Here is a 24,173-nt window from a genome sequence, read left to right on the forward strand (position 1 = left end):
AGGCTGGATCTCAGAGGATGTGTGGAGTGGTACAGAGAGACAGGGAAGGGGGAGAGATGGAGGTGTTCCCACGACAACGTTTCTCACATCTGGACAGGGCCAGGCAGAGACACGACGGCTGCTGGAATGTTCAAAGGGGACAGAGTTCCGACTCCATCTCAAGCCAGATGGTTTCCTCACGTCCTTGGAACCGTGTGCAGGTACACGCCGGAACAGTGCGCTCGCAGAAGCCTCTGGTCCCTTCGTTCCAGCAGGTGGCCACGCCCGTGTGTGCGTGTGTGCACGCACGTGCCTGAGGCAGTTAGGAGAACTCTGGAGTAACAGAGCATGGAGTGCCATGGGGCTTCCCACCTGTCCTGCAGCAACCCTGCCTCCAACCCAGCCCCCAGGCTGTCCCCAAAGCCAACAGGGGCCTGCTGAGTGGAAAGTTCCTCGGAGACAGAAGGTCTAGGATGTCCAAATTCCTATCAAAATGTCAGGCGTGGAGAGCTGTAAGGACACTGCCTTCCTAAAGTATCTGAAGATCTATGCATGCAGCCCTGGCAGATTCCTGGAGCTGGAATGAATGTCGGGAACCTGGTCACAAATGGACCCCCTGGGTGGCGCTCTTAAATGCAGATTCCCAGGCCCTGTCCGATGAGCAGGACAGCAAATCCAGGAATCTGCATTTGGTAGGCTCTACAGGTGCTTTTGAAAACTTTTACTGAGGTGTAGCTGATCCTCAAGGTTGATTTCTGTTGCACAGCCAAGTGACTCAGGCATACACTCATGTACCTTCTTTCTCGTATCGCCTCCACTGTGGTCCATCCCAGGTCGCTGAGTGTAGCTCCCTGTGCTTTATCGTTTAGCCCTCTTGCATATACTAGCTTGCATCCGCTAAGCCTAGGCTCCCACGCCTCCTCTCCCTGCCCCACTTGGTGACTCAGTCTGTTTCAATTCTGCAGATACGTTCGCTTGTGTCGTATCTTAGATTCCACATGTAAGCAGTGTCATACGGTACGTGTCTTTCTCTGGCTGGCTGATTTCCCTTAGGATGATCATCTCTGGCTGCATCCATGTCACTGCAAATACAGTTATTCCATCCTTTTTATGGCTGAGTAATATTCCATTGTACATACATACTACATCTTCTTTATCTGTCCGTCTATCGGTGGACATTTAAGTTCTTTGCATGTCTTGCCTATTGTGAATAGGGCTGCAATGAACACTAGGGTGCATGGATCTTTTCAAATTGGAGTTTTGTCTGAATATCTGCCCAGGAGTGGACTATGGGTATTTTCTTTTTAATGCACATTCAAATGTAAAAAGTCCTGATCCAAATCATGACCCATCTTCCAGCAGACCAGCACTGACTAATAAGACACATGCTGTTCATTCGACCCTTAAACGTCTCTAAGGCTGCACAGTTCTCAGCACTCAGAAGGGCAGGGCGTTGCTGCCTTTCTTTAAAAATGTTATCACGCTGTTTGACTATGTTTCATTTACCTGGTCCTTAATAAAAATAAGATTTTAATTTAAAAAATGATGAGAATGCTTTGGAGCACTTGTGGTAACAACCCAGAAGGTGTAAGGAAAGCACCGACCCAGGTGATGTTCTCTGGCAGGGGAGGGTCAGGCTGGAGGAGTCTCGTGGGAGGTAAGAGATGGTCCCTGCAGTGCCAACAGGGAGGGGACACAGCCTCCACTCAACAGGTGAGGGTGTCCCTCGCCCTGCTCCTCCCCATGGAGTTTGACAGAACGAGAGCTCAGGACAGATTCCAAAGTCTCCCATCCCTAACAAATCACTGCTTTTAGGAGCAGAGGGGCTTCCCCAGTGGCTCAGCAGTAAAGAACCTGCCTACCAAGGCAGGAAACACAAGACACGTGGGTTCCATCCCTGGGTCGGGAAGATCCCCTGGAGGAGGAAATGGCAGCCCACTCCAGTATTCTTGCCTGGGAAATCCCATAGACAGAGGAGGCTTGCGGGCTACAGTCCACAGGGTCGCAGAGAGTCAGACACGGCTGAGCGATTGAGCACAGAGCACTCGGAAGCCCAGACTAAGAGAAGCGAAGTCAGGGTCCAGGTTCCAGGAGAGTGGAGGGATCACGGCAGCTCTGCTCTGCACGTCTGCTCCTCTAAGCCCAGCCCTGGGGAACAAAGCCAAGATCTTAATCACCCGGCGAAGCTCCGGCACGCTGAGCCTGTGATACACCTGTCTCCACCGTCAGGCAAATGAGCGGGTTCGCAGGCAGGGGCCTGCCCCACCAAACAATGCACCCCTTTGTCCCCGCCCAGGGCTCTCGGGGTCCGCAAGGAAGCCCCATCCATCAGCACCTGTCAGGGCCCTCGCCGCACACAAAGGGACTTAAGATCCAGGCAGGGCGCCGGGCCTGCAGCAGGCAGCTCCAGCTGACATGCAAAGTGTCAGTCAGCCTTCCACAGGGCCGGGTGGGGACCCGGGTCCTGGGGGCCAGGCGGCGGGGCGCTAGCTCTCGTTCCCAGAAGCCAAGCAGGGCCCGAGAAGGTGTCCGTGGATCTCTGACCCATCCTTTCTTAAAACCAGCCCTGAGTGAGCTGTATTAAGAAAAAATCATCTTCCCATTTGAACAGAATTAGTGACGGGGGAGCCTGGTGGGCTGCAGTCTATGGGGTCGCACAGAGTCGGACAGGACTGAAGTGACTTAGCAGCAGCTGCAGCATCTTACTGTTGTGTGAAACCTGTATAAATCTTAATTATGTCGGATTGGCTCACAGTGCTCCTCAAGTCTGCAACGTCCTTCTACTTCTCTGTGCGTTCATTCTATAAATTTTCAAGAGTTTGATATCAAAACTCCAACTAAAAATATGTTTATCTGCTTAAAAAAATAATTGCAATATATAGTGGAACTATATGCAACCTTGTTCTGTACCTCCCAAGTCTCCTGTAAAGGTGTTATCCTGCTTTTGTAATTTAAAAAATAAAAAACTAAGAAGCGATGTTTCTGCACAGAATATATCTAAGCTTAAAGTATAAAATATTTATATTTGTTCACTTGATGATTATAAAATATAAGGCTATGAAAACAAAAATAAAAGGAAAGAAAGGAAAATCATCTTCCCACGTGGGCAGAGGGCCGCGCCAGCTACCGGAGCACTCAGGGTGGGCACGTGTGCCGGGCAAGCCCACCCCCAACCCCACTCATGTGGCCAGCAGTTTAAAGTCCCAGAACCCCGCCTGGGAAGGGGAGGATGGAAGTATGACTTCCCGAATGAGATGGCCTACAAACGCAACACCAGCCAGAAAGGTGTCGCTCTGTCCTCTGTAGCTGGAGAGGTGGCAGGCTCTACAGAGGTTTGGGGGTTCGCATCCTACGAGCACCCAGAAGTGCCCTCCTTGGAGGCTGCCCATGCTATTGTGTGTATTTCTAGACAAGCCCTGCAAACCATTCCCAGCCAGCCCCTTCTTTCCACACTCCATCCACGTGACTGCCAGTCACTTTGGCCAGGAACGCACAAGCATTTTCCTCTGGCAAACCACAGTTCCTTTGCAGAATGCTAGGTTGGCCCTGGTGCTCAGCACAGTGGGAAGGGACAGGAGAGGAGGGCGTGTCCCTCTGGGATGGAGTCACTGGCACCATCTGCCAGGCCGTGAGGGCAAGGAAAGTTCAGAGCTACCACAAGAGCCAATTCAGCCACAACCCCTGGACCCCGTTTCCTATGCCTACCCCACAGGCTTCTTTACGGGAATGAAATGAGATCATGAATCAGTTTTGAGAAAAGCAGCGAATCCTTTGGGAATACAGGATGTCTGAGCTCAATCATTAAATTTTACTGTTTTTGACCCAAGGCCACTGCTCAATTTAAAGAGAAGGAATAAGAAATATATAATATTTAATTTTACAGTGTTCCTTTGTGTATGTCTAGAAGAAATCCTTTCCTTTTCAAGATGCGGACAGATCTGCTTAAATGCATAAAGTGGCACAATGTCTGAGGTTTTTTTTTGGTTTTTGTTTAAAAATAAGAAGGGGAATTTCCCTGATGGTCCAGTGGTTAAAGATTCCTTAATCCCCATGCAGGGAGTCGGGGTTTGATTCCCGGTCAGGGAAATAGATCCCGCAGGCTGCAATGAAAGACCCCAGGTACTGCAACTAAGACCTGCCTCAGCCAAATAAATAAATATAAATAAATGTTCTTTAAAAATGATGAGGAAGGGGGGCGGAACAGTCAGAGAGGAGTGGATGACTGTTGGAACTGGGTGATGGGTACGTGGGGTTCGTGACGCCCTTCTATTTACCTGAGTGTAGGTTCAAAACCCTTCACAAGAAAAAGGTAAACAAAACCAATCTGCAAAGAGAAAAGAGTAAAGAATAAACCTACCAGCGTTGGAACTTACACAGGCATCGTAAGGCAGCCGATCAGACCCAGCCATGCTTTTAAATGGTACTGGCTAAAGCAAACCTGGCGTTGCTTTTTTTTCAGTCCAGACAGTACAAAGGTGAGTCAGCGCCTGCCCATGCTGGACAGTGAACCACTCGTCATTTTGGGTAGGATCCAGACCAGCATCTACTGACCGTCACTCGCAAAATGTGTCTGCCATAGGACAGAGTTACATCACACAGTAGAGACCAGGGGGACTCTAAAGGAAGTTGCTAAACTCGGGATATACTGTAATTAAGGCTGTGAAATTGAAAAGTGAAAAAGTCGCTCAGTCGTGTCTGACTGTTTACGACCCCATAGACTATGCAGTCCATGGGATTCTCCAGGCCAGAACACTGGAGCGGGTAGCCTTTCCCTTCTCCAGGGGATCTTTCCAACCCAGGGATTGAACCCAGGTCTCCTGCATTGCAGGCAGATTCTTTACCAGCTGAGCCACAAGGGAAGCCCAATCAAGGATGCAGGGATGATTTTTAAAAAGATATCACACAGAGAACAGGCTCGTGGTTGCCAAGGGCAAGGGGGCGTCAGGGAGGGATGCAGTGAGAGTTTGGGCTTAGCAGATGCAAACTATGATATCTAGAGCGAATAAACAAGGTCCTACTGCACAGGGCAGAGAACCATACGAAATACCCTGTGATGATGAGCTACAGTGGAAAAGAAGATGAGGAAGAAGCATCTTCTTCTTGATCCGGGAAGATCCCACATGACGCAGAGCGACAAAGCCTGTGCGCCCCAACTACTGAGCCTGTGCTCTAGAGTCGGGGAGCTGCAGCTACAGAAGCCATGCCCTGCAAGTAGAGAGCGTCCCCCCACCCCACCGCCATGAGGAAAAAAGCCCCTGAAAGCAACGAAGACCCAGCACAGCCAAAAACAAAATAAATTTAAAAAAATTAAAAAAAAAAAGACGTCACAAAGACATTAAGTAGAAGGAAGGGCAGGTCGGCTAGCTAGAACAGCTGATAAAAATCCCTTTTCATCACCTGGTCCTCCCAGGTAAAGCAGCAAAAGAGCATGAAGGACTTCGCTATTATTTCTGTAGTGATTTTTGAGAAAGCAGCGGCTCCATTCCTAACTGGCACATTGCTCTCGCACTAATGGAATTTGCCGCATCTTTGCTGTTTTTGTTCGTAGCGGATCGAGGCGACCATTAGGGAGGGAATACCAAAAATCACCAGTTCAATACTTTGGCCACCTGATGCGAAGAGCTGACTCATTTGAAAAGACCCTGATGCTGGGAAAGATTGAGGGCAGGAGAAGGGGATGACAGAGAATGAGATGGTTCGATGGCATCACCGACTCAATGGACATGAGTTTGAGTGAACTCCAGGAGTTGATGATGGACAGGGAGGCCTGGCATGCTGCAGTTTATGGGGTCGCAAAGAGTCAGACACGACTGAGCGACTGAACTGAACTGATATCTGAATCATAACACCTTGACATCTGAATGCACAGGTCCTAGCTTCTCTTCTGGTTGGCACAATGCTGACCTTCTTCTCGACTTATTTAAGCATCTGACATCCTGAGCTGGCTCGAGTTCCCTCTACATCTGCCAACAATATCTGAACAAAGAATGGTATTGACCCAAGCATGAGGCATGGTCAAGGAGCAGGACATCGGGAGTTCATGGGTCATATCTCCAGGGGCCAGACAGCTGGGATCAGCCTCCCTGACCTCCTCTCGCCAGAGGAGGGAGACCATGAATGCTGAACTGGCAGTGGGAGGAACCTGGGTGTAGGGGGTGGTGGCCGCCCTGGGCAGAGAAGGGAGTGTTTTCGGGGGAGCCTTGTACCCTACTTGTTTGCTGCACTTTTCCAAACCACAAAGCCCTGCTAGGAGCTCCCCTGCCAAGGCTGATTGCAATCTGCCACGCTATCTTCATTGTCATCGCCCGTGCAGACACGAGGCTGGTGCTGTGAAGTCCAAGGGTGCTCCCTTGGGGAAGCGTGCCTTTTCCCAAAGCCAGCTTGTCTGGGCATCTAGGTACTTTTCTCCATCAGTGCCGGGGTTGTCAGCTGCATCTCTGTTAACTTCCCTCTCTCCTTTCCAACCGGCCCCAACTCTCCTCAGTCCTAACCTCAACGCATTACTGCCCGGGGCGGGGAGGCGGGGGAGGGTGGTTTGCAGAAACTAACACCTGTGGCTGGTAATTTTTATTTGGGCCAGCCCAAACTTAATTCTGTTATTTCACTAACACTTTGCAGGTTATTACACTCCATAGTTACACAGACGAACCTGTGAAGACTTCTCCAGCGCCCGGAGTTTCATTTTCACTTTCCGAATCAGAATCAATCACTGCTGCTGCTGCTAAGTCGCTTCAGTCGTGTCCGACTCTGTGCGACCCCATAGACGGCAGCCCACTAGGCTCCCCCGTCCCTGGGATTCTCCAGGCAAGAACACTGGAGTGGGTTGCCATTTCCTTCTCCAATGCATGGAAGTGAAAAGTGAAAGTGAAGTCACTCAGTCGTGTCCAACTCTTCGCGACCCCATGGACTGCAGCCCACCAGGCTCCTCCGTCCATGGGATTTTCCAGGCAAGAGTACTGGAGTGGGGTGCCATCGCTTTCTCTGGAATCAATCACTAAGGTTTCTTGTCCTTTTGTTGGTCTCATATTCACGCCGTCTGAATCAGAACTATACTCTGACGATCTGTCACCATCTGAGACACTAGTACATATGTCGCTGGGACCATCGAAGAAAGTAGCTGCACAAAATTCACCAAAAAATTCTTCACTCAAAATTTCTCGATGTGTCATTTTTTTTAATTTAAAAAAAAAATTTTTTTTTTTTTTACCGTATTACGCTTGCGCTTATACATAGGGTTGGAACAAAAACCAAACAGAGCAAAATGTGAATGATAACGACGATCGTTAAGTTGTACAATGAATCTGTAATCAATTTTAAGCTCTAACAACGTTGCATGGTGATGTTCATTGGGTCACTCGCTAAAAATGAACTGATACGTCTCTGGTCGATAATGTGTTAACGTGAGGCTAAACCATCTACCTGTTTTCACCTTGGTTTTGCGCACTGAAGGACAGAGCCCCTTGAGGAAAAGGTTTCAACCTGACTCTCCCTTTAAGCTCAATGGCTGTGTCATCCAGCCAGCAGCCGTCACTGTAGCTGGTACCTGGGTGCCCCCTGCCCCGAGTGCCAGGAGAGGCGGCCCTCTGCCCAGCAGAGCGGGATGATGAGGGGGAAACTGGCATCCAAATTTTTTTCTGGATTAGGAAAAGAGGATTTTACCTTTCAGCACCTGCCAACCTGGTAGGTTCGCCAGGAGTTTTCCATGTGCCAAGAATTCTACATTAAATAAACACACACACACACACATGCCTATCTCATCCCTCCCCCCTAGACAGGCATAACCTACTCAGGAAGGAAACAGCTCTTAGGAAGCAGGACGGTCCGAGTTCATGGAACCTTTCTGGTTTCCACAGCACAATCCGTTCTATTTCACCAGATGACCTGAAACACCCGCTTCACGTCCAAGTTTGGGTTCCAAAGGGAGAAAGCTGAAGCTTGACTTTGACCTACCAGATTTGTGTTGTCTTTATTACACACATCATTATACACATTCTGAATGTACAGGCATATAAAGAAATTCTTAGGGGCCTTCTGGGTCTGTGTGTTCTTACTGATCTGTCATGGGACTCTGTTCAGGAGGCATCCTCGTTCTGTCCTTTTGCCTGCAAAGTGTAGCCAATGGCTGAGCTTTAGAGGGCCAGAGCCATGGAATTCACGTCGGGAGCCAATCTGTAAAAGTTCCTAAGTCTAAATAAAGGCATTGACCACAATTAAGACCCCTCTGTCCTCGGCTTGTGCAAGTTTGCCTCATGACACAGAGGACTAGTCCAATGGCCATCTCCAGCCAAGTGACCAAATATGACCAGTGTCCACCTGGCAGAAATCTGCAGATTCATGTACCATTTATGCAAGAGTGGTCTTTCTTCCTTTCAATCTGTATTGCAGGCGTGTTAGCAAACAAACACTTTTACATTCTTTATCATTTCACGTATTAAGTTCAACCAGCATTTTCACGGGACAAGCAGAAAGGGAGCAGTTCACTGTCTGTTTCCATGGGACACCTTCCAGGGTGTGGGAGTGACCAATCCAGGCTGCAGACCCAAGTGCATGCTGAATTCGAGCCCTAAAAGGCAAAGTTCAGAAAAGGGAGTACACCCTTACTGCACACCTGGAAAACTGAAACAAAACCAGCTAAGGGTCTCTCCTCTCTTCCCCTAGCCCCCTGCCCTCTGGCTTGTCCTGTTCCCTTTCTTCCCTGGCACTTCCTGGGTTTCCTGGAGGTCAAGTGAAGGGAGACACTGTGTGTGTGCTTAGTCACTCAGTCGTGTCCGACTCTTTGCGACCCATGGACTATATGTAGCCCACCAGGCTCCTCTGTCTGTGGGATTCTCCGGGCAAGAATACTGGAGTGGGTTAACATTTCCTTCTTCTAGACCCAGGGATCAAGCCCACGTGTCCTGCATCTCCTGCACTGGCAGGGAGATTCTTTACCACTGAGCCACCTGGGAAGCTTGAAAAGAGACACTAGTCTGCCCTTAAACCCCAAGGCTGGGTCCTCACCAACTCCCAACAGCCTAGAACACCCCTCCCTGCTGGATGGAGAAAGGCCAGTGAAAGACAATTTTGTGGCTTGTAGTCTGCCAGAGAATGGAGACCTCATCAGAAAAGGCTCCACCCAATTTCCAGGCTGATCTTTTAATTTGGGGGAGGGTCATGGGGTGCAGGGGCGCTGGGGTTAATCCCACTGACCAAGTTGCCCTTTTGGTGCATCCTCCAGTCCACATCCTCCGTGTCTTGAAACAGAAGGTGGTAGCGAGGGCCCTAAGGATGCCGCGGGGTCCCCAGCTGTGCAGCCCCGTGAGAAGCTGCCCAAGCCTCAGGGCCGGCTCTGGGGGACAGACGGTGACCATGTAAGACCCCTTTGCTGCCAAGGCACTGGCAGGGCCGGGACACCGTCAAGTCGATAAGAACAGAGAGAGAGGAGGGTTGAACTGAACCTCAACGTGGGCGCGGAGTCGCTGTCTCCCCGCAGCTCTATCGATGGCCCAGGACTAGTCTCCCGCCTGCATCCTGCTGCGAGGAGGGGAACCAGGAGGAACTGAACCCGCCCGGAGGGACCTCCTCCTGCCCAGGAACAGGCTGCGGGGCTGCGCTGTGCTAGAAGTGAAGTCGCTATTAGTCGCTCAGTGGTGTCCGACTCAAGTCGCTCAGTCGTGTCCGACTCTTTGAGACCCCGTGGACTGTAGCCTACCAGGCTCCTCCCATGGGATTTTCCAGGCAAGAGTACTGGAGTGGGTTGCCATTCCTTTCCCCAAAAGTGAATTCACTACATGGGACTCCCGAAGTTCTGCTGAAGCCTCGAATCCTGGAACTGGAGGCCTCCTTGCCCTGCCCTCAAGCAGAGTGAGTTCTCGGCGCGCAGGGGACCAGAGTGCACTTACCTAAAGCCAATGGAGCCTGGACCGCAGGCATGCTGGCTCACAGGCGTCCCTCCGAAGCCTTGCGCCTAATTTTTTTGCACTGGTGCACTGTTTTCCCGAAAGACCACCGCTCAAACTGTATAAAGATCCCCCGCCCCACTAAACCCGCGTGCATCCGTGGAAGGGACAAGCCACAGAGGGCAGGAGCGCCGGGAGGCAGGGGTCCCTTTGGGGAAGTGGAACCCGCTTCCCAGCAGCCAAGTGCAGTCGCAGGGGTCGAGGGCGGGAGGATGGTCCCAGGGCGCGAAGCCCCGCCCACGCCCCACCCACCACTCGGCCCCGCCCCTTGCCAGGGCCCCGCCCCAGCAGGTAAACCGCGCCCCTGAGGTTCCAGGAACGTGTACATCCAGGCCCTGAGCACACTTGGGCGCCTGACACCTGGGACCAGGGCAGTAGCCAGAGGGAGATGACCCGAGAGCTGGGGAGCCCTGGCCTTTGGAAGACCCGGCCGTAAGGGCCAGTCTTGGGTGTGTAAGTTAAAAATTGGTGCAGCTCACTGCAGCAATATATTTATAACAGGTAACCAACAAGGACCTACTGTATAGCACAGGAAACTCTGCTCGACACTCTATAATAACCTAAATGGGAAAAGAATTTGAAGTGGAGTGGATATATACATATCTGTATAATCAAATCACCTTACTGCACATGTGAAACTAACACACTGTTAATCGACTGTGCTCCAACATAAACCAGAAATTTTTAAAATTTGGTGCATAAACACCAGATTGGTGCCTTTTGTTATGCGTAACCATGTGCTGTGGTGTGCTTAGTCGCTCAGTCATGTCCTACTCTTTGTGACCACATGGGCTGTAGCCCGTCAGGCCCCTCTGTCCATAGGGATTCTCCAGGCAAGAACACCAGAGTGGGTTGCCATGCCCTCCTCCAGGGGATCTTCCCAAGCCAGGGATCGAACCCAGGTCTCCCACATTGCAAGTGGATTCTTTACCTTCTGAGCCACCAGGGAAGCCCAAGAATACAGGAGTGGGTAGCCTATCCCTCTTCCAGGGGATCTTTCCGACCAGGAATTGAATCAGGGTCTCCTGCATTGCAGGCAGATTCTTTACCAGCTGAGCTACCAGGGAAGCCCATAGGTAATCATACCTTGATTTAAAAGCAAGGAGAGGAAGAAAAAGAACAGTGCCCTAGGCCCCCATTTGGCCAACTTCCACAGATTCAACCAACTTCTCTTGAAGGTGAAGGTGTGTAGGATGTTGCGTCAAGAAAGCTCTAAGGGAGGAGGGGCGGGAGGTTCAGTGGGGCATCCTCGGTACAGAGCAGAACCAGCTCTGCCCATCACCACCTTGGTGAGTACGGCTTCCTGGATCCTCCACCCCACCTCATTGTCAGGCGTGGTTGTAACACACAAGTCAAGGAGGATTCAAGGAGGTGGCCAGGGTGGGAAGCACCTTGCCTGGCACAGTCTTAACTAATGGCCTTCTGGTGCCTTCCTCAGCGAGACAAGATGAGAATGTCCCTGGAGAAGATCCAGACGCTCATATGGCCCCCACCACTTTTCATTCCAGTCCCCTGGGATGACTCAAGGGGGTCCATCAAAGGCAGAGTCTTCAGGGAATGAGATGTTCCCACCATCAGACAATCAGGGATATGAGAGACAAGAGGCAGTCCTGGGAAGTGGTGCTGGCAGCTTAAAAAAAAAAAAAAAAGAGGAAAAACTGCTCAAGCTAGTTTAGGGCTGGCTCTGATATGCTGACCCCTCTAGAAATGGGCTGCTATAGTGTTATACTGCCATTGAGGACAGCAGGTGACGAGAAAACCTCCCAGTGGGGAGAATTCTAAGCACACATTTCTACATCTCATCTGCCCGCTTGGTAGGAAAGATGATTTGATGCAAGAAGCTGCATCGGTTTATGAACAGTGATAGATGGCCTGGTCAAATGGTCAAGCAATGAAAGGAAGCCAGAGTAGAGGTTTGGTGACAGACATTTGGGGAAGCAGAGAAGGCTGCGCCTCTCAGAAAGGGGCAGTTGTGAAAATAATTGTCTGTCCAGTGAAAGGGCACCTGGAGGCTCCACTGTGCAGGAGACTGTTATTAAGCGGCGAAGACAATCTAGGAGTAACAGTTTCTTTCCCCAGGGACATCGCTGCTTTCTCAACTGATTCAAGAATAAAAGTGGCCACGCTGTCAAGGCAACAAGGCGTGGGCTCAAGCCCTGGCTGTCCGTCATCCATCAGCCTGGCCAGCGCGCTCACAGGATGTGATGCTCCCTGACTCTGCACACTGATGACACGCCAGTGACCCCACGCGCTGCCTGGCTGCACACTGATTGCTTCGGGCCTCTTCCATTATGGAAAAGGCAGAGGTTGCTCTTCACAGAGGCGGCTCGTATGTCTGAATTTGCAATAAACTTCTTGTCCATCTTATTATCATGGCATCCGATAACATCCTATAACATTGCTTCTGACTGAGGAATTCACTCTACAGTCAAAGAGGGAAGGTGATGGCAGATATCCTTACAATTTGATCCTGTCCTCCAGAATCGGTCATCTATTTTCAACCATTTTACACCAGGCGGTGAATTAAAAAGTAGAGATCACTTTGCCAACAAAGGTCTGTATAGTCAAAGCTATGGTTTTTCCAGTAGCCAGGTACAGATGTGAGACTTGGCCCATAAAGAGTGCTGAAGAATTGATGCTTTTGAACTGTGGTGTTGGAGAAGACTCTTGAGAGTCCCTTGGACTGCAAGGAGATCAAACCAGTCAAACCTAAAGGAAATCAACCCTGAATATTCATTGGAAGGACTGATGCTGAAGCTGAAGCTCCAACACTTTGGCCACCTGATGTGAAGAGTTGACTCACTGGAGAAGACCCCAATTCTGGGAAAGACTGAAAGCAAAAGAAGAAGTGACTGCAGAGGATGAGATGGTTGGATGGCATCACTGAATCAATGGACATGAATTGGAGCCAACTCTGCAAGATAGTGGAGGACAAAGGAGCCTAGTGAGTTGCAGTTCACAGGGTGGCAAAGAGCTGGACATGACTTAGCAACTGAACACCAACAACAGATTATACAAGATTTGGTTTTATCTTGTGATAAACTTTAGCTGTGAGACAGCATCTAATGAGGCTGAGATATTGTTCTGTAAAATGGGTGTTTGTTCAGAACGAGTAATCACCATGTGACATCATTCCTCCCACAGCCAGACAAGGCAGGTCTGAAGGAAAAGAGGGAGGCGTACTGCCACCTGCATTCTACCGACCGACTCTCACTCTAGTCAACGTTGGACTCTGCCTGGTTAGAGGGTTTGTGTCCAAAAAAGGAGTGTCCTACTACTGGGGCAGCTAGTCTCCAGGGAAAAGGGAATTACAAAGTTTAGATTGCCTGAGGGATAGCTCCATTATCCAAGCAGAAAGGTTTTGCTTTCTTTTTTAAGAAAAAAAAAAAAAGAAGAAGAATCACAGTGATAAGAGAACAGACTCTATGATTTCAATACCTTCAGACCATGAAATTTTTGCATCTTGTTTTATGTCCCTGGATATAGTCCAGTGTCTCCTGGTTTATTGGAGAAGGCGATGGCACCCCACTCCAGTACTCTTGCCTGGAAAATCCCATGGATGGAGGAGCCTGGTAGGCTGCAGTCCATGGGGTCGCTAAGGGTCCGACACGACTGAGCGACTTCACTTTCACTTATCACTTTCATGCATTGGAGAAGGAAATGACAACCCACTCCAGTGTTCTTGCCTGGAGAATCCCAGGGACGGGGGAGCCTGGTGGGCTGCCGTCTACGGGGTCACACAGAGTCGGACACGACTGAAGTGACTTAGCAGCAGCAGCAGTAGCTCCTGGTTTATAGTCTATGGAAACTTGAATAGAGCTTTCACTCTGCTGTTACGTGCTGTGGGCTTAGTTAAAACTGCTCAGTGGTGTCTGACTGTTTTCAACACCATGAACTGTAGCCCGCCAGGCTCCCCTGTCCATGGGATTCTCCAGACAAGAACACTGGAGAGGGTTGCCATTTCCTTCTCCAGGGGATCTTCTCCACCCAGGGATTGAACCCAAGTCTCCCGCATTTCAGGCAGATTCTTTACCATCTGAGCCACCAGGGAAGCCCGAATTGTATAAATTTTAATTATGTTCAATTGACTCATAGGACTTTTCAGGTCTACTGTATCCTTCTACTTTTCTGTCTATTCATTCTATTAATTTTTGAGAGTTTGATATTGAAACTCCAATAAAAATCTTAACTTATCCACTTAGAAAATATTTGTAATATACAGCAGAACGGTATGTAACTTTGTTCTGTATTTTTCAACTCTCCTATAAATGTTATCATAAATTCATAATTTTAAAAATTAAAAATAAAAAAAAACAGAGGGAAGTGTATATAGATGTTGAACAGCAAAAGAGTGAGGCTGCAATACAGTTAATTTTTTTATTCTTTTGGCTCTCCACTCTCTGAACTCATTCCAAAAATGGGAAAATCCATTATTATGGGAGTCTTAGTAAGAGGGCAAGACCTGTTGGTTCATGGACACAGGATCCAAACTCTGCCAGCTAGATGACCCTGCTCTGCTCAGAAGTTTGAATGTGAGGCCAGGGCACAAGCAACTGGGATCAGTCTAGAGTTCTTCCCCATGGAGATGCTGGGGGCATCAAGTAGCGGCATCTGAGTAATGGTCCAGGATCAAGGGACCACAGCATCCAAGTCAAGCTGTTTCTAAGATGTGACTGGGTCACACTCCCAGAGCTCTGGGGCCTCCCAGGTGGCACAATCAGCCTGCCAAGGCAGGAGACGGGTTTGATCCCTGGGTTGGGAAGATCCCCTGGAGAAGGAAATGGCAACCCACTCCCGAGACCTCTAGTTTTCTTGGATCTAGCCCATTTTCAAGTTTGATTCTTCACAGACCCTATGAGCTCCCTGATAACCTTCCATTAAATTCTTTGCCCAAGTAAACTGGAGTTGGATGCTGTTGTCTGCAACCATGAATCTAGCTAGCCCTTCCCATCTGAGCTCTTTCCTTTGCTGCTCCTGGTGATGGGTAGGGCAGAGGCTAGGACTAACTCTAGTCAGCTCTCATATCATCCACCAGAAAGAGGCAGCTTTGAGAAGGACTGGACACAGCACAGGTCATCCACAACAATATCCCCTTTATTGGTATTAATCACAGTTATGAGGTCTTGTCCATCAGAAAGAAGTCTGCATTATGTAGAACTCTGTTACAAAGACATAAAAACACCCATATGCCAACCACCAAACCAATGAATCTCCACCAATCAAACTTCTGAACGTGTCTTTAATGTTGATCATCAGTGCTCTGGAAGAAGGTACATAGATGCAGCACAGGGCATTCCCAGAACAGTGTATCCACCCTTGGAAGCGATGAGACATGTCAACCTGGGGTGGGCCTTGATCACACAACGCCTTAACACCTGGCTCTTGGGTTGCCTGCCTCATCAGCAGAACCCACTCAAGGTCCCGTGTGCCTTTGACCAGCGAGAACAGCAGGCCTCGGCTACGTTTGAAGTAGACAAGATACGCCACCCCTGCAGGAGAAGCTGTGTGTATAGATTAGGGAGCAGACTGGCTTCAAGTCTCATTCAAATCTCATTCTTTAGGGGTCATTTTAGAATGATGACTTGGCTAAAATTTACTTTAAAGGGGAAATGTAAAAAAATACCTCTTGTTATTCTACCCTTCTTCCTGTCTCATCCTGAGTTTTCTGACCAAAATCCAGTAAAACAGCTTAGGAGGTCTGGGTGAGGTTACAAGTTACCAAATAGTCAAAGGAGGAAGACCCAGTGCAGATTCCTAGTCTTGTATTCACTTAGGTGAGCTTCAGTGACTCCCTCCATAAGTAAATGAAGAGGTTGAGTTCTAGCAGTTTTCTGGTATCCCCAAGGCTCTTAGAAAAATGAAGGCTGTAAGTTTATAAAAACACGTCTGGGGGACTTGGAGACCATGGCAGAATGAGTTGCTCTTGGAATCTAGAGAGAGCTGAGGTCTCTAATCAAAGCGCCTCTCTGTCTTCGGTTCACAGGGCTCACTGCGCATCCACAGTTGTCCTGATTCCCTTACCTTTGACAGTGCCAATCTCTGCCTTCAGAAAAAGAGAAAAAGAAAAGACCAGCTGATTTTCTTCCTTTCATCTGTGCCTCCTTCCGTGCAGCATCCCCCGTGGGGGAGGAAGAGGAAGGTAAATTCCTCCCTGGGTTGCTTTGTCTATGATGCTCCTGTTCCAGTCTTGATGGACAGAGGATCAGCGATAAAAGAGCAGGAAGGACGGATAAGAGCTGTCTCCTGGCCTTTCTGAGTCAGATGCTTGGGAGACTTCTCTCTTGCTTCTGGAGGTGACCTTGAGGAACTTCCGTTGAGTCTAGGGAGGGCGACTGAAGGTACAAAAGATTTCCCTGATCTGCGTGTCCTTGGTCATCCCACTGAAGAAAGATTCTACATAGTGGCCAAGCACAAATCTGTAGTTCTGGGCCTGCTTGAAATTCCAAATAAAATCACTATCTCCCTCAAAAGAAATCTAAAAAGTGTCATATTTTAATCAGAGTCAATCAAGGTAATGAGATGAAAAAGGAGAGGAAGGAAAACGTTTGCATGTGAAGAAAGAGGCTGGTCCTGCCGAAGCCAACGGTGGCTGTCTCCTCGCGCTGCCTTTCCTGGGTCCGGAGCGTCTCAGCACTAGCCCAGACCAACGTCCAATGACATCATCACCACGAAGCCCAGGATGGAGGCCCAGGACGCCAGTTTCCCGTTACCACTAGGAGGGAAGGAAAGGCAGAGAGTGAGCCCTGGATGCCCCGAGGAACAACGTCCAAGCTCACAGCATCCTCCAGTGTCCAGTTCCGAGAGAAACGCACTACTCCTATTCATAATAATAGTAACAATGATAATATTGACTTGGGATTAACAGATACACACTACTATATATACAACAGATAAACAGCAAGGACCTACTGCAGAGCATAGGGAACTATATTCAACATCTTGTAACAACCTACAATGGAGAGAATCTGAGGGGCTTCCCCAGAGGTCCAGTGGCTAAGATGCTGTCATCCAAAGCAGGGTGTGCAGGTTCAGTCCTTGGTTGGGGAACTAAGATCCCACACAGTACAGGGTATAGCCCCAAATCAAAGTAAGTAAAATAAATTTGGTTTAAAAAAACTTTAAAAAAGAAAAATCCAAAAAAGAATATCTAAATATGTATAAATGAATCACTTTGCTGTACACTTGAAACCAATACAACATTGTAAAGTAACTATACTTCAATAAAAAAATAGCAATATTGACAAGCGTGCATGCTAAGTTGCTTCAGTTGTGTCTGACTCTTTGCGATACCATGGACTGAAGCCCGCCAGGCTCCTCTGTCCATGGAATTCTCCAGGCAAGAACACTGGAGCGGGATGCCATGCCCTCCTCCAGGGGCTCTTTCACACCCAAGGATGGAACCTGTGTCTTTTAGTCTCCTGAATGGGCAGGCAGGTTCTTTACCACTAGTGCCGCCTGGGGAGCCCCCAATAGTCACAAGTAACTTTTATTAGGGCTTACCATGCTGGTCACCCTGCTTATTTAACTTCTATGCAGAGTACATCATGAGAAACGCTGGACTGGAAGAAACACAAGCTGGAATCAAGATTGCCGGGAGAAATATCAATAACCTCAGATATGCAGATGACACCACCCTTATGGCAGAAAGTGAAGAGGAACTCAAAAGCCTCTTGATGAAAGTGAAAGTGGACAGTGAAAAAGTTTGCTTAAAGCTCAACATTCAGAAAACGAAGATCATGGCATCTGGTCCCACCACTTCATGGGAAATAGATGGGGAAACAGTGGAAACAGTGTCAGACTTTATTTTTCTGGGCTCCAAAATCACTACAGATGGTGACTACAGCCATGAAATTAAAAGACGCTTGCTCCTTGGAAGGAAAGTTATGACCAACCTAGATAGCATATTCAAAAGCAGAGACATGACTTTGCCAACAAAGGTTCGTCTAGTCAAGGCTATGGTTTTTCCTGTAGTCATGTATGGATGTGAGCGTTGGACTGTGAAGAAGGCTGAGCGCCAAAGAATCAATGCTTTTGAACTGTGGTGTTGGAGAAGACTCTTGAGAGTCCCTTGGACTGCAAGGAGATCCAACCAGTCCATTCTGAAGGAGATCAGCCCTGGGATTTCTTTGGAAGGAATGATGCTAAAGCTGAAACTCCAGTACTTTGGCCACCTCATGCGAAAAGTTGACTCATTGGAAAAGACTCTGATGCTGGGACGGATTGGGGGCAGGAGGAGAAGGGGACGACAGAGGATGAGATGGCTGGATGGCATCACTGACTCGATGGACGTGAGTCTCAGTGAACTCTGGGAGTTGGTGATGGACAGGGAGGCCTGGCGTGCTGCGATTCATGGGGTCGCAAAGAGTCGGACACGACTGAGCGACTGATCTGATCTGACCATGGTGGTTCAGATGGTAAAGAACCTGCTTGCAAAGCAGGAGACCTGAGCTTGATCACTGGGTTGGGAAGATTCCCTGGAGAAGGGCATAGCAACCCACTCCATTATTCTTGCCTAGAGAATTTCATGGACAGAGGAGCCTGGCAGGCTATACAGTCCATGTGGTTGCAAACAGCTGGACACGACTAAGGGACAAACACTACATGTCAGGTAAACTAAATCATGTAAACCCTGAGGATCAACAGATGAGGTCAGTCCTGTTATCATCCCCATTTTCCCGGTGAGAAAATGGAGGTCCGGAGAAGTAACTTCCACAAGGTGACCTTGACGGCTCTGGAATCCATGCCCGAATAGCAAAAAGTGGCAGTGACTTTCTGAAGACACACCTGACCTAGTACACCAGCCTTAAAATCATTCTGCTAGGAAAACCGAAAGGAAATAAAGGCAGGGATCCCCCTACTGCCCCCCCAACACCTGGCCTATAGCTGGACAATGAAGACCTGGAGGTGCAGCTGTGGTTAACATTGTAGAGCTCACCTCTCCCTCCTTCCAGCCCCAGTAAAATCTAGAGAGAGAGAAAGACAGAGAGAGACAGAGAAAGAGAGAGAGAAAGAATATACAAAACAGTATTCTGTGTATTGGGGGTGGAGGGTGGGGCTTGATATCAGGTCGTCGGACTCTCCACCCACCTGCCTGTTACTCCTCTTTCGGTTTCAAAGAACCCAGTCGAGAGGGTGGAGATGACCTTGGGAAGGGGCCTGAAGAGGTGGAGGTGTAGGAAAGAGGGGCCAAAAAAGGCAGCGCAGATGCGGGGGGTGGGGGGGCGCGGCGCGGCTGGGAGGGAGACCTGGCCGGGTTGGGGCGGGGCGGCTCTCACCTGATCTGGGCCTCGGGGATGATGTCATCCATAATCACGTAGACCATGGCGCCAGCCGCAAAGGCCAGCGCGTAGGGCAGGATGGGCTCGGCCAGCACCACCGCGAAGGCGCCGAAGACCCCGGCCAGAGGCTCCACCATGCCGCTGAGCTGCCCGTACCTAGGAGAGAACAGACGCGTCCCCTCGGGGAGGCTCGGGTGGACACCCCGCGTGCTCCGCGGGCTGCCTCTGCTCTCCAAAAGGTATGCATTGTCCTCCACGTCAGATTCTGCATCGCTGGGCAAAATCACCTCTTTGTGTGTTGTTTTTATTAACACCACCTCTGTCTGTTTTCCCAACTCCCTATTATTACACAGTGTGTAGGCACCCCCTCCCAGGTTTATTTTAGAGTTTTAAGTTTCCCACATTGTCTTCTTAAAATAACAGCCTTATTCAGATAGAATTCTCCTAGGAATGGGGCACCCACTGAATGTGTGCAGTTCAGTGGTTTTCAGTGTATTCACGAGGATAGGCAACTATTTCCCCACAATCCAATTCCAGACGGTTTTCATTACCCCCAAAACAAACCTCATACCCACTGGCAGCCACTCCCTGTGCCTCCCTACCCTCAGCCCCTGACCACCCCTAATCTACTTTTTGTCTCTAGGGATTTCCCCCCTCTGGATGTTTCCTATAAATGGAGTCAGACAATAGGTGATCCTTTTTACTGGCTTATTTCAAGGCGCATCCCCGTTGTAACAAGTGGACTTCATCCCTTTGATGATTGCATAATATCCCATTGTATGGACACACTGCTGTTATACCGCCAGCCATTCACCAGCCAAGGGCTACTCTGTCCTTTGAAGGCTAGAAGACTGACGAGGAGGGGTGGGGCAGACACTCGCAAGGACTTGGGTTGTGCTTGGTGTGTGTGGGGGTTCCGGCCACAATGGCACCCCTTCTGAAGGAGCCACACCCGCCGACCCCTGCCCACAAGGTGGACCTACCTGGCCGGGTATACAGTGGGGGCCTCTCCCCACAACACCCCCTCCTTGGATTAAGGTGAGATTTTTCCTTTGGAAAACACCCTTTATCTGAGGGTGTCTGGAGGCTGGAATCCCATGAGCTCTATTAAAACAGCAGCCCCCACGAGCCCTGAGAATTCAGTGCCTGGAGATAAGCCTGTACCTGAGCCCCATGGCTGAGCCCCACCAGCAAGAGACACCTGTATGGGCTGAACACCAACACGCAAGGTGCTGGGACATCTTTCCCACTGTTCCTTCAATGGGCATCTGGCTCCGAGCCTCAGTCCCTTCATCTGTAAAATGGGGGTGAGTGACAGCCTCTCCTCCTGCCCTCCCACCGAGGACAGGCTAGGACTGTGAATTCCCAGCACCCAGTCCCCGCTTGCCCTGACCAGAAACAGATGGAGGGCATGGGGGAGACACAGTCTGCACCGCCGCATTCTCAAAGGAGCCGCTGCTTCCTGCTCCGTGCTTGCATGCTCGGAGCACCCTCTGCAGCTCTTGAGTGTGTCCAGTTAAACAGAAACTTTCATCTCGGGGTCTGGCCACTGACCGCAGGGGCCCTCTTCCCGCCCCTCCGCAGTCCTGGACCTTCTGTATGAGATGACAGTCACGGTTCTCAGGTGCAGGGAGCTGACGTTACAAAAAAATCTCTGGGGTCGTCATGCTGGCCTTCTCTCAAAAGCTCTGTTCCGTCGTCTCCCACGACAGAGGAAGAGATGATAACGACGGAAATAAAGTGGTTGACGTATACGCAAGAACTTGTAAATCATAAGACCCTATAAAATGGAAGCTGCTTTTTAACTGTTGTTAGCAGTCCTGTAAAGCTCTCAGCAAACATTCTAGAGTGGCGACTGCTTTAACCAAGAGGCGTCCTGAGGCTTGGGGCCCTGTGAGCTGAGAGGCAGAAGAAACGGCAGCCTGGGCACCACCGCGTGACGAGCTGATTATCTGACACTCTGGGCCCCCGGCCCCTCCTCTGAAGCCTGGGGACGCACCTTCCAGGTCACTGGAAAGGTAAAAGTTGGAAACAGACTGGAAAGCCCTTTGTTCAGGCACTTAGTTGTGTCTCTTTGTGACCCCATGGACTGTGGCCCACCAGGCTCCTCTGTCCATGGGATTCTCCAGGCAAGAATACTGGAGTGGGTTGCCATTTCCTCCTCCGGCAGATCTTCCCGACGCAGGGATGGTACCTGCGTCTCCTGCATTGGCAGACGGGTTCTTTCCCACTGAGCCACCTGGGAAGCCCCAGAAAGCCCTTTGGGATTATGAAAACATTAAGTGTGAGCACCACAGGCTTCACCTGCCTAGATGTTGCTGAGAGAACCCTGGTCCTCACCTTGACGAGCGTCCTGATGGGCGCTGGTGTGATGGCCCCTGGGGACAGACTGGGGTGAGTGAGCCTACCCAGGGCTTGTGATAGGGCCAGAGGACTGCAGAGCTGCCTCGGGTCTTCCCACCGGGGGGGAGAAAACCCCACCCTGAGTGGGCGTGGCTATCCCTGGAGGGCTTTTGAAAATAGGAAACTCCTATTCAGCGGTAGTAGGGGCTGAAGGTCAAGGGATGAGCCTTGGGGGTGCAGGATCTAACCAGATGGCCAGTGTTTCTGGAAACTTCAGGTTCACTTCCGGCCCAGAAAAGGTTAAGAGCCGGAAGAGCTTGCTCTTGAAGAGAGAAGCCGGCCGGAGGACTGCCCTGAACTCCACCACAGACCCGGCCCTGGCCCCTGACGCCGGCATCTGCAGCACTTACCAGAAGGCTCTCCAGGTGGAGAATCCAGCCCCTCGCAAGGGCAGGCTGACGGCGAGGCCCTCCGGGAAGTTCTGGATCCCAATTCCAAGGGCTAAATTCCTGAAAGACCAAGGAGGCGCGTGAAGGGAGGACGTCCAGAGCGGAGCACCCAGGCGGACGGGGCCCCTGGCCTCTAAGCAACGCCCTCCTGTGGCGTCAGAGCTGCGGGTGAATCCCTGTGATGGGTGAAGGACGGGGAAAGGTTAGAGTGTGACGAGGAGGGGGACGAGGATCCTCCCCCTTCACACCGTCCCGGGTCCCTGGAGATGCTCCGTGTTGATGGACATTACAGTGCAGCTTGGGGCACGCTGGCTGGCTGTCAGGAGAACCCAGGTTCGCCACTTACCCACACAACTCTGCACAAACCACCTCACTTCCACACCTCAGACCCTCATATGGAACACGGAAGGGGTCACGTTTTAACGACATCCACCATGCCGGGCTGTCGTACCCAGTGACCTGATTCTGTGCCTCTATGGGGGTGGTCCCTTCCTTTACGGCCTGAAGATGGACAAGTCACATTTTTGTTGAGAAGCCACTTCAGAAACGGGACGAGGAGGTTCGGATGCAGACTGTGACGGGGACACAGATCAGGGGCTGGGCTGGGCTTCCCCGCAGCCTCTGCTCACCAGTCTGCCGCTAACAGTGCACTTCTGGGGGCTCTGGGGAGTTCACCACGACCCTCTGCCCTCCTGCCTGGGCTCTGTGAATTGGTCGTTTGGTCGCAGCCAAGCCCGGAGAGACTGCTTTGCACCCAGACCAGGCATTGGAGTGGAAGGGAGGGAGAAACAGAAAGAGACAGGACAAAGGTACTCCGTGATCCTCGGGGAAACCCCCAGGCACCCACATACACCACGAGCCCTCATTCCGCAGGCAGCAAACCGGTGCAGCGGAGCTGAACGTCCACTGCAGAGGATGGAACGGCACAACCGGAGGGAAACCAGGTCAGGCTGAATGCAACGGGAAGGCAGTCTTAGGGTATCTCCCCAGACGAGACTACCCCGGCTGGACAGGTCCGCAGGGCAGCCCTTCCACCAGGGCTCATCTGATCACTGAAGGTCTGCAGGATTTGAGATGTGGGTGCCACTTGGCAAGCAGTGCTGGAACGTGGCCCGAGGGAGTCGTGGATGGACTGAATGAAAAAGGGAAACTCCACCATCCCTTGGCTTTGGTCAGTTGGCTCACGTCTGTCTGCCTTGCTGCCAATGGGGGTCTGGCCATCAGCTCTGGACAGCGGCCAGGGAGTGCCTTCAACCAGCAGCCGGCTGCACCGTGTCCTTGCCCACTCAGCCACCCAGGTGGTGCAGCGGTGAAGAATCTACCGGCTGATGCAGGAGACACAGGAGACGCGGGTTAGGTCCCTGGGTTGGGAAGATCTCCCAGAGAAGGAAATGGCAACCCCCTCCAGCTTCCTTGCCTGGAAAATTCCATGGACAGAGGAGCCTGGCAGACTACAGTTTATGGGATTGGGCACGACTGAGCGACTGAGCACGCACATGCGTACAACAAGGTTTTTTTCAATAAGGAAGGTCAAGGTGCCTGTCCAGGTCTTACACCCCTTGTCGGAGGGCACTCTGTGGCTGGCTCACGGTCCCAGGCAATCACCTGTCCCCCTCGTCCACAGGCAGGCACAGGACTCACCCCAGACCTAGCCAGGGAGGGAGTGGCCACCCCATGTCACCAGTGAGTCAGACGTGGGGCTCCATCTGTTCAAAGTCCTCCCCATTACTTGGGACTGACTTCAGCCAGCAGTCAGGTGGGCAGGCTGTGGAACCTCCTCCTCTACACCCTGCCTGGGAGCCACCATCCTGATAAGCAGCACAGAAACCCCATTCTTCTACGCCTGGCCAGCCGTGTTCCTGGGGCCCTGCCCTGTCTCTGGCATGGGGCTGCCAGCCCAACCAGGTACCGCACCCTTGGGATCATGCTAGCACCGTGGAATCGTTCCTGAGTGCAGCTGGGCTCCTTCAGCCACAACAAGGGCTGGACCACAGCAGCTCTGCCTTCCCCACCTTTGTATCTATCCCTTCTTAACCTGGCCGCCCTCTGCACACACATGCTGGGGCGTCAGGTTCCCGTGGATGCTGTGTCCTGGGCATCTGTGGGGGTGACCCAGTGGAAAGGCTCAGTTCCCTCCACACTCTCTCTTCTGCTTCTCCACTTGCATCAGTTCAGGAATTAACTGC

General features: G+C 50.8%; 1 protein-coding gene across 4 annotated transcripts in view; it reads right to left on the reverse strand.

Moving 5' to 3' along the window:
• Positions 1-14,994: 14,994 nt before the first annotated feature.
• SLC39A11 (solute carrier family 39 member 11) overlaps positions 14,995-24,173 on the reverse strand; it is a 293,523-nt gene continuing 284,344 nt past the window's right edge. For 3 of the 4 annotated variants that reach the window (XM_055575022.1, XM_055575020.1, XM_055575021.1), the window contains 3 exons: positions 21,949-22,047; positions 19,193-19,351; positions 14,995-16,629 (listed from right to left, as the gene is read on the reverse strand). In XM_055575022.1, coding sequence (XP_055430997.1) covers positions 16,551-16,629; positions 19,193-19,351; positions 21,949-22,047 — 337 coding nt within the window. In that variant the 3' untranslated portion in view covers positions 14,995-16,550. Of the gene's footprint in view, positions 16,630-17,417; positions 17,493-19,192; positions 19,352-21,948; positions 22,048-24,173 lie in introns of all 4 variants that reach the window. The other variant, XM_055575023.1, reaches the window with a different exon arrangement.

The sequence above is a fragment of the Bubalus kerabau genome, chromosome 4, assembly GCF_029407905.1.
Source record: "Bubalus kerabau isolate K-KA32 ecotype Philippines breed swamp buffalo chromosome 4, PCC_UOA_SB_1v2, whole genome shotgun sequence".
Lineage (NCBI taxonomy): Eukaryota > Metazoa > Chordata > Mammalia > Artiodactyla > Bovidae > Bubalus > Bubalus kerabau.